This window comes from Orycteropus afer, unplaced genomic scaffold (assembly GCF_000298275.1).
Source record: "Orycteropus afer afer isolate SDZICR_OR568_19922 unplaced genomic scaffold, OryAfe1.0 scaffold00114, whole genome shotgun sequence".
In the NCBI taxonomy this organism is placed as follows: domain Eukaryota; kingdom Metazoa; phylum Chordata; class Mammalia; order Tubulidentata; family Orycteropodidae; genus Orycteropus; species Orycteropus afer.
Window position 1 is genome coordinate 5,966,961 of NW_006921701.1, and position 15,942 is coordinate 5,982,902.

A 15,942-nucleotide genomic window follows, 5' to 3' on the forward strand; every position below is an offset into this window, starting at 1 on the left:
AAGAGTGAGAACAATGTGGAACAAAACTCAAAATCATTTGGAGAAAAAAAAAGGGGGGGGGACCAGGTTTGGTGGTCTGATAGAGCCTAGTGGAACCACTGAGACTATGGCCCCTAGCTGCCCTTCCGGTCTGGAATTGAACCCACACCTGTGGTTTCCAGCCAAACAAAAGACAGGCATATGAGCTGAACATTTACCTAAGGTAGATACACTCCTTAGAGAGAACAATCATTGAGAAAGAAGGGCTACCTATGCACAGGGAGACAGCTCAGGGGGCAGGAGTGAATGGAGGGATAGACACTGGGAAGAGTTAACTATGGGGAGGAAGGGGGAGGGGAGCTGTTTCATTGTGGTAAACGATGGTAATTGTTATGAGACAAAGTATATGTAAACTGCTGTATAGAAAGTGAATTTGCTCTGTAAATCTTCACCCAAATCACAATAAAAAATAACAAAATAAATTAAATAAAAAAAGAAAAAAATAATAACGTAATGAATTAGGTAGAACTTTAATTCTTAAGGATTTTGCATGAAAAGGTATTACTTTCACATCTTTAGGTATAAAAACATTTGTTTTCACAAGATGCTATTGTGTATTTACATTAATATTTCTATCCTCCATTTTTCATCATATAAATCCCAAGAAACATAATTAATTCCCGTAAGAGCAAGTTCTCATTCCTCATCCTTCCACTAGCTGGCTCCATCTGGCTTGTAGAAAACTATCGCCTACTAAGGGACAACTCAGCCTCTCCATTCCTACCAGGTTGACTTCTAATCCCCACTTAAACATTTATCCACTTATGATTGTCTGTTTCTCTTTCCTGACAATCTAAACTTTAAATCATCTTCAAGAATCTGTTCAAGATCTATCTCCTCCTGAAGGTTAAACAATTGAGTACATAAATTCACTGCCATTAAGTCAATTCTGACTCAGTGACCCTATGGGACACAGAAGAACGGAAGTAGACTGCCACATCTTTCTCCCACGAACAGCTAGTAGGTTCCAACCTCTGACCTTTCAGTTAGCAGCCAAGCCTTTAACCACTGTGCCACCAGGGCTCCTTAACTTAGTGTGTGTGTGTGTGGTGTTATTTTTTTTTAATATATTTTTATAAGTATTATAAAGATGTATTTTTCCTAGTGCATCAACTACTGGCTAGTTCCCTTAGCGATCTGGCAAAAGCCTGATTAATATCTGCATGTGGGTATAGGGGAGCCTAGAGAGTGAAGAAATAACAAAAAACCAACTAATCCTCCGTGGTAACTAAGGGTATCAGTGCTCTGAAAGCATCTTGTTTCCAGATAGAAGTTTAAGGGTATTGGGGCTGAGTATTTTCATTACATACCATGTGTACTAGGCACTGACATGCAAAATTATGAGGGGAAAGGAGAGAATACCACTGGTTAAAATAGGACTATTTGGACTGTAATAGAAGCTTGAATATTCAGATACATGGAATACTTACATGAATCTCTATGATTTCAGAAATTATTTTAATCACAATTTAAAGCAAATATCATCAATAAATCTTTAAAATGATGTTAAAAGAAACCAAACTCACTGCTGTTGAGTTGGATCTGACTCATAGTGACCCTTCCTGGGGTTCCAAGGTGGTATCACCTCAGAAGTAGATTGCCCAATCTTCCTTCCTAGGAGTGGCTGGTGGGTTTGCACTGCCAGCCTTCTGGTTAGCAGTCAAATGCCTTAGGCACTACGCTACCAGAGCTCCTAAAAATAACTCTGTTTAATTAGGTATCCTAATAACTCTTAGACAGTGCTTTTAAAATAATTACAAAAGTAGAATGAATTTTTTTAAAAAATCATAATTTAATGAATTGCTAATCTCTGAGGAACATGAGCAATCTGAATGATAGGACATGTATTCATATATATGGTATGTGAAACAAAGAACAATTAGCAAATGCAAAACTTAAATTGGTGTTGTTGTTACATGCCGTCAGGTAGGATCCAACTCATAGAGACCCCTCCTTGGGATCCCAAGGCGGTATCACTATGGTAGTAGATTTCCCAACTTCCTTCCGAGGAGTGGCTGGCGGGTTTGAACCGCCAGCCTTCTGGTTAGCAGTCAAGTGCCTTAGGCACTATGCTACCAGAGCTCCTAAGACTTAAATTATTTACAACTTAAAACAAAGTTAATAAATAACTAGCTTATTGAACTAGAATTTCTTTAGCTTGTTGTTGTTGTTGTTATGTGCCATCAAGTTGGACCGACTAGAATGTGTGGCCAATTGCCTTCATGAACAACTGCCTCCTTTGCCTTAAGGCCAGAAAAACTGGATGGTGCCTGACTACCATTACTGAACATTTTGATCAAAGGTTCCATAGAAGAATTCTGATCAAAAGAGGAAAACTACAGAACAGAATTCCATATGCTCATGGACTCCAGACTTTCTGGAGCCATGGAGGGTGGATGAATCTCTGAAACTATTGCCCTAAGATAATCTTTCAACCGTAAACCAAAAAGAATCCTCTGAAGTCTTAAAACCGAACAATAGTTTATTTAGCTTAACTAGTGAAAAAAGATCTGCCTTGAGTATTATGTACTTTTAAGATCTATCAAAGTGACAACAGCAACTCAAAAGATTGGACAGAAACCAGAGGGCTGTGAGTTTATGTTAATGATGGAGGAACAACTTAGAAAAGGAGGGTGAGAACAGTTGCCCGGTTCAAAGTAAATAATCCATGTCATTAAATTGTACATACAGAAACCATTGAATTGGTATCTGTTTTGCTGTGTATATTCTCAACAATAACAACTAAATATATAAAATTTAGGGAAAAAAAGAAACCCATGTTTATATTAGTCTCTCAAAAGCTGTGTTCTATAGATACCACATGTGCCATCACTTCAGAAAACCTTAATGAAGCCAGTGGTTGGCTTTAAACAGAAAATCCAATTAATATGCTAGTGGTCCCTGAAAGGGATATTAACAGTGTTTAGTCTTTGAAAAAGTACATGTCATTATAATGTTAGGTTAAAAACCCAGAGAAATTTCAACATACGTGAGCTTTATGGTAAGGGTTGTTGTCTTTAATTCCTGGCAAATATCTGCGCCTTCCCAAAATGGTCTGAACAAACCCATCTCTTCTACAATTCTTCACTGTCTCTTTCATGAAATTATTAATCCCTACAAGAAAATATGGAAAGATTTATTTACAAATTCCATCCTTAATCTCATTCCCTGTTTCAATGCAGTGAAATATACCAAAACCCCTCTATGATTACTTATCATTAATATCACATCATCATAATTATACATACAAAGTTTCACTCATTTTTTGTAGATTCAGAAAGTTAGAAACAGAAAAGGACTTCAGAAATGATATAATATAACCCTATCTTTAAAAAAAAGTTTTTCAAAAACTTTTTGAAAAAATTAAAAAGAAAAAGAAACAAAATTACAGAATAGAACAGGTTCTAAAACCTAGCTTTTTTATTCCAGGATCTTAAGACTATTCCAAGCTACTATAGGTTTCTTTTCTTTGATTATATTAATCCTCAATTATTCTTTGATCTTATCATTTCCAGGCTTAACAAATTCCAGTGACTACTTGTTATAATCTATGCATCTATGTTATGACCTCAATAGTATCTTACTGAAACTCATGCATGAGGTGTAACATATTGTGTTAGGAACATATTTGGTGCATGTCTTAAAATTCAAAGACAATGTATAATATTCAAACACGTTTATATTCCCTAGACTAGCAATCCTTTGCAATCTAGGTCCATTATTATATGTTATGGATCTCCATGAGGAATTAATTCTCTGCTTCAGGAGGGTCAGTCTCTCCATTGCTCATTCCTATCTCTGCACTCAAGAGGTTCTTCTCTCCTGGAACATTCATTCTCTATACTCTTTAAAACAAAATCAGGTGTACAATCTGTGCTGATCTCTCTTTATTCATGTGTACAATCTCTGCTTTCTCATAGCTCTGCTCCTCCACCCTAATAAACACTTATGGCTTCCATCTTTTTGTTGTTGTTATGTGCCGTCGAGTCAGACCCAACTCATAGAAAACCCCTCCTTGGGTTTCCAAGGCAGTATCACTACGGAAGTAGATTGCCCCATCTTCCCTCTGAGGAGTGGCTGGTGGGTTTGAACCACCAGCCTTCTGGTTAGCAGTCAAGTGCCTTAGGCACTAAGCTCCAGAGGCTTCCATCTGGACCCCTCATTTGAGGCTGTTGTATAGCTGACACAGGAAAGACACTTGGAGAGATGGTGAGTAAAGGGAGGGGAGAACACCCTGCCAAGTGAAGCTGTTGGTAATATTTGACCATAAGCCCAAGCATTTTAGAAAGCAATTAGGATTTCATCTTTTTCCCTTTAGGATTACTGTGATACTGTTAGTTGAAGAACCAAAAGGATGAGATCTAAGAGATTGCATCTCTGCAAATTCTCTTACCTAATTCTTGTAAAAGGCATTCAAATATTCAGAAATTGCAAGCATTATTTTTTAAAAAAATTAATTATGACATGTAATTTACTTACAGTAAAAGGCATCTAGTTCCTGTGAATACTGTGAAGCATTTTAACAAATGGATGCACCCCTACCGCTACAAGATACGAAACCCTGTCATCACTTGCACAAGTTCCCTTGTGCCTCTTCTACAGTCAGCCCCCCATTATCAGCCTCAGACATTCACTGGTCTGCTTTATGACACTAAATATTTAAGTTTTCATGTTCTTGAATTTCATAAAAATTCAACTATACCGTGTGATAGTTGGAGCTATGGGTCAACTTGGCAGGATCACAATTCTGTGTTGTTTAAGCAGTTGTGATGTGGTTATTCCCATGATGGGATCAGATGTGTGTTTTGAGCAGCCAATCTGTTGAAAGGGAATTTCCCTAGGGGTGTGGCCTGCTTCCAGTATATTTGTGAACATCCTGGGAAAGGAGACACTCTTCTGTGGATTGGGATTCTGTTGTGCTGCCTACATTGTCCGTGAGTGAACAATCCACCATTTGGCCTGGAGATCTTGGATTCATCATTCGTTAGAGTCAGCAGCCAGTATATTGCCTGCCAACCTTGAGCTCCTCAGCCCCTGCAGCAGGGTGAGTCGGGAAAAGCCTCCAGTTTGACATTTGATCCAAGAACTTCGGACTTGCCAGCTTCTATAAGTGTGTGAACCATTTTCCTAAGATAAATCTCTCTTTCTCTCTGAATATAAGCTTTACTGGTTTTGTTTCTCTAGAGAACCCAGTCTAACACATACTGTATGTACTTATTTTCCTCTGCCTTCTTTTCTAAGAAAAACATTTTCAACAATCATCAATATCATAGTGAATACCAGTATTTAGTTCCTTTCCTTCATCAGGAATACAGGTAGTTCTCAACTTACGATATTATGATGTATTTGAGATATATCAAGCTGCACTAATGACCCTCTTTTATTTTTATTATTAGTAGTAGTAATTTTAAAGTGAAAGGATTAGCTGAAGTCTTTCTAAACTAAATCAGGGGCTTCAGTTGCTTTAAAACGTGGACCCAAATGCTGATCACTTAGCTAAAGTTGATAGCCAGATTTAGAAAGCAATGAGAAATTACTGTGAAATGTATGAAGGAAAAAAGAAAAGGATCATACAGACAACTCTCACTAATTTTCTGACTAGAGATGCCATCTTCATTCCCAAAGATAATCCTTGTGATTGAGAACCTTCCACAAATGGAGTTATTATCACAGCTGACAAAATGCCATCATCATTCAGTTCATCAGAGAAAATTTGTATGATTTTTGTATTATTTATGTATATATGTGTATATCGAAATATATCTGTAAATTTATATGTGTAATGTTTCCATGCTCCAAAGACAAATAAAGATCAGATTTATAAAGATACTGATAACAAAAGGTAATAATAATAATGAAAAAAAAAAAAGAAGAAGAAGAAATGAGGTATTTGACTTACATTAGAACTGTCCTATGACAAAATGGAATCCTGCCCTAATTCAGTGTCTGCCTGCATTCCATTGCATACATACATCAAAATTTGCCTATCTTTTCTTTGCTGATGGACATTTGGGGACTGTTCCCAATATTTGATTGTTACAAGTAAACCTACTGTAACATTCATGTATAAGGCTTTCTTTGAACATATGTTATTTTTCTTGGGTGAACATCTGATAGAAGAAGTGCAACTTTATATAAAAGACCCATGTTATTTTCTAAAGTGATTGTACTATTTAACAATTCCATCAGCAGTGTAAAAGAAGTAACATTCTTTTTAATATTAGCCATTCTGACATCTACAGTGGCATATCTTTCGGGTTTTAATTTGCCTTTCCTTGATGATAAATAATGGCAACATTGAACGTGACCATTCATATGTCTCCTTTTAGGAAGTATCCATTCAAATCTTTTGAATTTTATTTTATTAGATTGTTTGCTTTCTTAGTATTGAGTTGTAACAGTTATTTATATATATTCTGGATGTAAGTCCTTTCTTATATAATGTTGTTCTTATGTGCCTCGAGTCCAAACGACTCATAGCAACCCCTCCTTGGGTTTCCAAGGCAGTATCACTACCGAAGCAGATTGCCCAACCTTCCTTGCAAGGAGTGGCTTGTGGGTTTGAACCGTTATATAATAGGTACTGTAAATATTTTCTTGCAGTCTGTGGCTTATCTTTACACTTTCTTTTTAAAAATTTTATTGTGATTTAGGTGAAATTGTACAAAGCAGATTCATTTTACATTTAACGGTTCATATTCATGTTGTTTAGTGACATTCCCTACAGTAAAACAGCTCATCTCCCACTTCCTCCCTGTGGTTACCCTTTCCTTGTGTCCTTCTTGCCTATGTATTCCTGCCTCCCTACCTTTCTCCCTGTGCAAATGCTGCTCTTCTGGATCTCCTATGGTTGGTTGTTCTAAGGAATACATCTCCCTGTTATAGTTGTTTGGCTAGTAGGCCTGTCTATTGTTTGGCTAAGAGTTAAGGCAAGGAGTGAGTTCAATTATGGGCTCAAAGGGTGACTTGGGACCACAGTCTTGGGGTTTCTCCAGTCTCTATCAGACCAGTAAGCCTGGTCTTTTACATGTTTTCCAAATTTGTTCCACATTTTTTTCTTCTCCCATTTTATCTAGGATCTTCAATTTTGAAACCTTTCCAAGTGGTTGACAATGGTAGCAGGGCATCATCTAGTTCTTCTTCTGGTCTCAGGGTCATGAAGGTGAAAGTTCTCATGGTCCATTAGTCCTTTGGACTAACTGTTTCCATGTCTTTGATTTTCTTCACTCTTCTTTGCTCCAGAGAAACCAAAAGTTGCATCTTAGATGGCCACTCACAGCCTTTAAGATGGCAGTCTATTTAAGACCACAGTCTATAATCACTAAAGTAAGGTGTAGAACAGTATCTTTATATACTTTGCTGTGTCAATTAAGTTTGATGTTCCCTGTGATCATGGTCCCCAGCATATATATATTCTCATTCACCTATCCATATCTAATTTTCTTGCCAGTCTACCTATACATCCACCTATGGATTACTGTTTGCTGTTACTGATAATGCAGTATAATGTATGCAATAGTACTTGTCTTTATTGTCTGTACCTCTTGTGCACATCTCTGTGTCTTCCTTTTCCTTAGTAATATTGTGCTGGTCATATCACAAAATTATATTCCTTTTCCTTTCACCAATGTCAAACCTGTTTCTTAATCATCCATCTATTTTCCCTCCCTTCCTCTCTCCTCCTATCTCTGGTAACCAAGAAAGATTATTTCCTCCCTGTGTAAACTTTTCCCTGATTTTTTATAATGGACTCAAATAATATTTGTTCTTCTGTGATTGACTTATTTCACCCAACATAATATCCTCCAAATTCATACATTATGAACTGATTGCGGATTCTGCGTTATTCTTTAATGTTGTATAGGGGAGCTCTGGTAGCGTAATGCCTAAGGCACTTGACTGCTAACTAGAAGGCTGGCGGTTCAAACCCACCAGCCACTCCTAGGAAGGTAGGCTGGGCAATCTACTTCCATAGTGATACTGCCTCAGAAACCCAAGGAGGGGTCGCTATGAGTCGGGTCCAACTCGACGGCACATAACAACAACAACAACAAATATTCCATTGTATGTATGTACCATAGTTTAGTTATCCATTCATCTGTTGATGGGCACTTAGATTGTTTCTATCTCTTTGATATTGTAAATAGTGCTGTGAGGAACATAGGTGTGCATATTTCTACTCGTGTCCCTGGTCTCACCTCTTTGGCATATGTTCCTAGCAATGAGATTGCTGGATCAAATGGTATTTCTATTTCCAACTTTTTAAGGACTCACTACCACTTTCCACAATGATTGTACCATTTTACACTCCCATCATCAGCGTATGAGAGTTCCGATATCTCCACACACTCTCCAGCATCTGTTGTTTTCTGTCTTGTTGAACTTTGCTATTTTTGATGTGGTGAGATGATATATCATTATTGTTTTGATTTGCATCTCTCTAATGGGGAGCTCGGGAGCTCTGGTAGCATAGTGGCTAAGGCACTTGACTGCTAACCAGAAGGCTGGTGGTTCAAACCCACCAGCCACTCCTCGGAAGGAAGATGGGGCAATCTACTTCCGTAGTGATACTGCCTCAGAAACCCAAGGAGGGGTCGCTATGAGTCAAGCATGACTCCACGGCACATAACAACAACAACAACAATGGGGAGCTCTGGTACCATATTGCCTAAGGCACTTGACTGCTAACCAGAAGACTGGTGGTTCAAACCTACCAACCACTCCTCGGAACGAAGATGGGGCAATCTACTTCTGTAGTGATACTGCCTCAGAAATCCAAGGAGGGGTCGCTATCAGTCAGGTCTGACTCGATGGCACATAACAACAATAACAATGGCTTATAATCATAAGCATTCCTTCCTGTTTTTGTTGGTTGCCTGAATATCTTCTTTACTGAAGTGTCTGTTCATATCTTCTGCCTATTTTAAAATTGGATTGCTTGTCTTTTTGTTGTTGAGGTGCTGGGGTTTTCTATACATTTTAGGGATAAGTCCTTTTTCCAATATGTCAAAGCTAAGTTGTTTTTTTTTTTTTTTTAAATCTGTAGGTTCTCTTTTGGAAAAGTCTTTTGATGCACATAATTTAATTTTTAGCAGGTCACAGTCATCTAGTTTATTTTCTGCTATTTGTGCATTTTGGGTTATGCTTGACAGTCTATGATGCCATAAATTAGGGCCCCTAAATTTACCCGTTTTATCTTTGATGAACTTTATAGTTTTGGGTTTTACATTTAGATCTTTGATTCATCTTCAGTTCATTTTTGTGTATGGTTTGAGGTATGGATCTTGTTTCATTTGTCTGCAAATGGATATCCAGTTTTGCCAGCACCATATGTTAGAGACTCTCTCTTCCCCATTTAATGGGTTTTAGCCCTTTGTCAAAGATCAGCTGTCCATAGGTGGATGGATCTATTTCTGAATTCTCAATTCTATTCCACTGGTCCATGTGTCTATTATTGTACTAATATCAGACTATTTAGACTACTGTTGCTGTATAGTAGGTTTTGAGATTGGGGAGTGTGAGATCTCCTACTTTGTTTTTCCTCTTCAGCACTGCTTTGCTTATCTGAGTTCCCTTTCCTTTTCACATAAAATTAGTGATTACTTTTTCCATGTCCTTAAAGAAGGTTGGTGGAATTTGGATTGGGATTGCAATAAATCTATAGATTGCTTTGGGTAGTACTGACATTTTCACAACGTTCAGTCTTCCTATACATGAGCATAGCATATTGTTCCATTTATGTAGGTCTCCTATAGTTTCTTATAGCAGTGTTTTGTAGGTTTCTTTTTTTTTTTGGAAAAGGTCTTTTGTATACCGGTAAGATTTATTGCTAAGTATTTTATCTTTTTGGTAGCTATTGTAAATGCTTATTTCCTTTTCAGAGAGATTGATGTAGATGAATCTAACTGATTTTTGTGTGGTGATCTTGTATCTTCCTACTATGCTGAATCTTTCAATTAGTTTCAGTAGCTTTCTTGCTGAGTCTCTTGAGTTTCCTATGGATAAGAACATGTCATCTGCAAACAGAGATTGCTTTACTTCTTCTTTGACAATTTGGATGCCTTTTATTTCTCTTTCCTTCCTACCTTATTGCCCAGCCTTCAACTTTGAATACAACGTTGAATAGAAGTGGTGATAGAGAGCATCCTTGTCTGGTTCTTGTTCACAAGGGGAATGGTTTGAATCTTCTTCCATAGAAAATAATGTTGGCTGTTGGTTTTATACATACACCCTTAATTATTTTAAGGAATTTCCCTTCTATTCCTATTTTGCTACGATTTTTTATCAGAATGGGTGCTGGATTTTATCAAATGCCTTTTCTGCATTGATTGATATGCTCATTTTTTTTTCTCTTTGTTTTGTTTATATAATGGATTACATTGATTATTTCTATAATGTTGAACCATTCTTGCATACCTGGTATGAATCTCACTTGGTCATGGTGTATTGTTGGATTCTATGGGCTAGGATTTTGTTGAAGATTTCTGTGTCTATACTCATGAGAGATATTGGTCTGTAGTTTTCCTTTTTAGTGGTGTACTTAGCTGGTTTCAGTATCAGGGTTATGCTTGTTTCATAGAACGAATTTGGGAATGTCATCCTTTTCTATGTTCTGGAACAGGTTTAGTAGGATAGGTGTCACTTCTTTTCTGAAAGTTTGTTAGAATCCTCCAGTGAAGCCATCTGGGCCAGTACTTTTTTGTATGGGGAGTTTTTAACGATCTATTCAGTTTCTTCCTCTGTTATGGGTCTGTTCAAATTTTCTACCTCTGTCTGTGCTAGTTTAGGTAGGTCTTGTGTTTCTAGAAATTTGTCCATTTCTTCTAGGTTTGAAATTTGTTGGAGTACAGTTCTTCATAGTATCCTGATATTATCCTTTTTATTTCAGTTGGTTCTGTTGTGAAAAATGGTTCACCCATTTATTTACTGTTTGTGTTATTTGCATCTTCTCTTTTTTTTCCTTAGTTAAACTTTCCAGTGATTTGTTAATTTAATCTTTTTCAAGAACCAGCTTCTAGTCTGTTGATTTTTTTCTACTGTTTTTCTGTTTTCTGCTTCATTTATTTCTGCTCTGATCATTATTATTTCCTTTCTCCTGGAGTCTGAAGCCTTCTTTTGATGCTCTTTTTCTAATTTTTAGAGTTGTTGGGTTAAGGTGTTGATTTTGGTTCTTTCTTCTTTTTGATGAGTACATTAATTGCTGTAAATTGACATCTGAGTGTTGATTTCACTGTGTCCCAAAGGTTTTGCTATGTTGTGTTTTCATTCCTGTTTCTTTCTAGGAATTTATTATTATTATTATTTCATACTTTATTTCTTCAGTTACCTGGTGGTTCTGGAGCAGTGTGTTACTCAATTTCTATGTGTTTGATTTTTTTATATATTGATTTTCCTATTGTTGGTTTCTAATTTTGCAGTATTGTGATCTAAGAAGATGCACTGTAGAATTTCAATGTTTTTAAGTTTATTGAGGCTTGATTTGTGGCCACACCCATGGTCTATTCTGGAAAATGATCCATATGTACTAGAAAAGAATGTTTATTGTATTTTTGTTGGATGAAATGCTCTGTATATGTCTAAGAGGTTCAAGTTGATTGTATTGTTGAGATCTTCTATATCTTTGCTGAGTTTTTTCTAGTTATTCTGTCCCTCATTGAAAATGCTGTTAAAGACTGCTACTACTATTGTAATAATGTCTATAAAAAAAAAAAAATGTACTACCATTGAATCAGTTCCAACTCATAGCAACCCCTCCTTGGGTTTCCAAGGTGATATCTCTACAAAAGTAGATTGCCCAACCTTCCTTCCGAGGAGTGGCTGGTGGGTCTGAACTGCCAGCCTTGTAGTTAGCAGTCAAATGCCTTAGGCATATGGCACCAGATCTCCTAATACTGTCTATCTCTACCTTCAATTCAGTTAATGTTTGCTTTATGTATTTTGGAGCTTTTTCACTGGGTGCATATACTTATTATGATTATGTTCTCTTGGTCTATTGACCCTTTTATCATCATATAATGCCCTTCCTTGTGCCTTATGTTGGATTTTGCCTTGAAGTTTATTTTATCAGAAACTAATATTGCCACTCCTGCTCTTTTTTGTTTGCCATCAGCTTGATGTATTTTTTCCATGTCTTCATTTTTAATTTATTTTTAATTTTGGGTCTAAGGTAAATCTCTTGGAGGCAGCATATTGATGGGTCTTGGTTTCTTATCCAATCTGCCACTCTCTTTCTCTTGACTGGTATCATTTAATGTAGTTAATAATAGACATGAATTTACTGCCATCATTCTTTGTGTTTTTTGTTGTGGTGCTTATGTTTTCTTTCTTCTAAATATTTTTCTGTACTGAATTCACTCTGTTATCAAGTTTTCTTTCCCCTTTCTTCATTATTGTTGCTTTCCTGTTTACTAAGTCCTTGTGATTTTCTCCCTTCAGATTTTGGTTAGAAAGTTTATTAATTTTCTTTGTGGTTATCCTGTAGCAAATTGTTATCTCCTTATGTCTGGAACAGTCTGCTCTATATTGACATCGTCCTGACTTCCTCTCCATATGAAGGTTTTATAATTATGCCATTTATTCCCTCTATTTGCTTTGTAGCTGGTATCACTTACAGATTTACTCCTTTGGTTCTCTATTTTCTGTTTTGTAAACTTATTTTAGATTTGTGAATTCTTTTCCTGCATGGTTTTTGGGTGATGTTATCACATCTTAATCTTAAGTTGTTGTCTTCTGTTGACAGTTTTCTCTTGGAAGGATTCCCTTTAGCATTTCTTGTAGAGTTTCTCTGGTTTTTACAAATTCCCTTAGTTTCTGTTTGTCTTGGACTGTCCTAATTTCACCAGCATATTTGAGGGACAGTTTTGCTGGATGTACAACTCTTGGTTGGCAATTTTTTTCCTTCAAGATTTTGTATGTCATCTCATTGCCTTTTTGCCTTTGTGGTTTCTGCTGAGAAATCAGAGCTTAGTCTTACTGGTTGCCCTTTGTAGGTAACATTTCTATCTTCCCAAGCTACTCTCAAGATTCTTTCTTTGTCTTTAGTTTTGGAAATTTTGATTATGATATGTCTTTGTGACTTTCTCTTGAGCTCTATGCAGTTCACTGAGCTTCTTGGACGGATATCATTTAGTCTTTCATGATATTGGGGAAGTTTTCTGTTAGCACGTCTTCAACACTTTTCTCTGATTTTTTTTTTTTTTTTTTTTTTTGGCAGGGGGCCCTCCTCTTGTTCAGGAATTCCAATCAGGCATATATTATGTCTTTTGATATCATCCCAAATAACTCTTAGATTCTCCCCACACCCATTCCTCTCTTTATTCTCTTTTTGCATTTTTCCTCTTAAAAGCTGATGTCAAGGGATTTGTTTTCTAGCTGGGTTATGTTTTCTTCAGCCAGTTTGATTCTACTCTTTTGTCCTTCCAATGTATTATCTATCTTATCTATTTCAATAATTTTAGTGTTCATCTTCTGGATATATAATTGCTGTTTTGCTATTATTTCTAATTGTATACTTATCATTTTGTTCTTGTATGACTTCCCTAAATTCTTCAAGAGTATTGTTTGTCTTTTCCTTGCTTCTGTTTATGGACCTTGAGCTCTTAGAAATATATTTGAATTCCTTATCAGGTAGTTCTATTACCTGTTCTTCCTTGGGGAGATTTCCCAGTTCTTTATTTTGGTCACTTGCTTCTGCTATCTTGTCCGAGTTCTTTGTTTGAATTTAAGTTGTCTGTTGTCTCCAAGACATTTTGAATTTGTTGTTTTTATTTATTAATTGTGTGCTGGTGTTTTGTTTCACCCTTGTTTTGTTTCAGCATATCCAGATGAATGGAGCAGGTGTACTTCTTTGGTTATTAACTTTACAGCACTGAGGTGCTCCCCAGCTATCTCCAGATTGGTGAGATAATGATATGAATGTGGGTGCACGTCTCTGTTTGACATGATGAAGAGTTGCAGTTGGGTTGAACAGGTGTTGTCCACTGTCTGTTGTTGATCCAGTGGTTTAGGAAATGATAGTGCTGCTCACCCATTGGGTGAAGTGGTTGGTATAGCAGATATGACTGTCTAGTTGAGAGTTAATATCCTCCTACTTTTGGATATGGCAGGAAGAAAAAAAGAAAAGAAACAAGGAGAAGAAAAGGAAAATATATAGAATAAAAATAAAAGATAAAAAAATAGAGGAAAAAAACGGAGGTTGTCGAGGTAAAAGATTGGCAAAAATGTAAGAAGACAAAGAGAAAGAGGGAGAAATAAACAGGTAAAAAGGAAGAAAAATTGGGAAAGAGGGAAGGGGGAAATAAGGAAACTGAAGAGGAGGGACTTTTGTAATTATGGCCAGCCCTGGGTGCAGGCAAGTACAGCAGAAAGCACTGATCCACTGGGGTGTGCCTACAGAGGTGAAAGAAGCCTGGCACAAGTGGGAAGGTTCAGCCAGTGAGCCAGTGACATACACAGAGGGTGGATAACTTTAGTCTCTGGGTCAGTTTGTTGGAGTGGCTGCGGGTGGCTATGGGATTTCCTTGCCACTGGTTTGGTGGTGGCAGGGAGAGGTTTTGTCCTTACTGCAGGGGAGCTGTACTTTTTGGAGTGAAGAGTATGGCTCACCAGCCATGATTCACTGGTATGAGTCTGATTCACTGGTATGGGTCTGGTACCTTTCTGGGCATAGGCAGTGTTTATCCAGCTCCTGTCTGGGAGCTCTAGTGGCATAGTACCTAAGGCATTTGACTGCTAACCAGAAGGCTAGTGGTTCAAACCCACCAGCCATTCCTCAGAAGGAAGATTGGGCAATCTAGTTCTGTAGAGATACCCCTTGGAAGCCCAAGGAGGGGTTGCTATGAGTCAAAATCAACTCAATGGCAGTGAGTTGGTTTTTTTTTTTTTTTTTAGCTTTGGTCCAGAGGTCCACACTCTTGTGAAATGCCACCCTAATACTATCTTCTCTAATCACCCCAACATGGGCCTCAGTTCACATAGGTGGAAGGTGCCTGGCATAAGTGAACCCCAAGAGAGAAGGCTACAGAGTTGTACCTCTTGGGATCAATGTCAAAAAATTATGTCAGTCTCTTGGGCAACTAACAGCTTAATTTCATCCCCTCATTCAGTCTGCTAGAGGTGGACATGTCCAGGGTTCAGGGTTGGTGAGGGCAGGGTTCTCTATTTACTGAGTCTGTGGCTGTGGAGAGTATTTACCCTTATGCACAGGGAAGGTGTGTGCTTGTCAGATCAGACAGTGTACCCTTCCTGTCTCAATTCCCTGGTGCAGGTGTGTAGCCCTTCTGGGTATGCACAGATGTTTGTACATCTTGCCCAGATTCAATCAAGCAAGAGACTGTCCCAGCCCTGTTTCTTCAAGTGCCTCAACATAGGCCTTTTGCCAGCCCCAATCCAGCTTCTGCTGTGGTGAATTGATTCCCTTTTTCATTCCGTCCTTTCCATGGCTGCCTGTGCCACTTGTAACTCTGACTCAATTCCCTGAACTTTTCTCTCCAACTCTCACGTGTTTATTGCTCACCTTGAATCCTTCCCGATCTGCCTACACTGTGTCATTATTTCTGTGTGGATTCCATGACATTTTCCCCCCTCCTCATTAGTGTCTGTGTCTCTTTTCAAGATGTCTCTGCTTCAGACGGTCCCAGCCTCTTCTCTCTGCCCAATCACTAATCTTGCTCTGTTCTTTTTCCAGTCAGAGCTCAATCTAATTCTTCACCTTCTCATTTGATGTTCAGAATTACAGGATCATTATTTATATGTCACTCAATTTTCTGGATCTCTGTTGTAGATGGATTTGGCAAAGTATGTTAGCAGGATGCCATCTTGTGTCTGCCTTGTCTTTACATTTTCTTAATGGTGTCTTCTATCAATGTTTTTCTTTTATGATTAATTCAATGTTCTTTTTTTTTT

At 37.6% G+C, this 15,942-nt stretch overlaps 1 protein-coding gene across 1 annotated transcript in view; it reads right to left on the reverse strand.

Moving 5' to 3' along the window:
- POLQ (DNA polymerase theta) overlaps positions 1 to 15,942 on the reverse strand; it is a 222,700-nt gene that overhangs the window by 33,855 nt on the left and 172,903 nt on the right. The window contains exon 27 of the mRNA XM_007943887.1: positions 3,029 to 3,153. Within this exon, the coding sequence (XP_007942078.1) occupies positions 3,029 to 3,153 (125 nt within the window). The remainder of the gene's footprint in view (positions 1 to 3,028; positions 3,154 to 15,942) is intronic.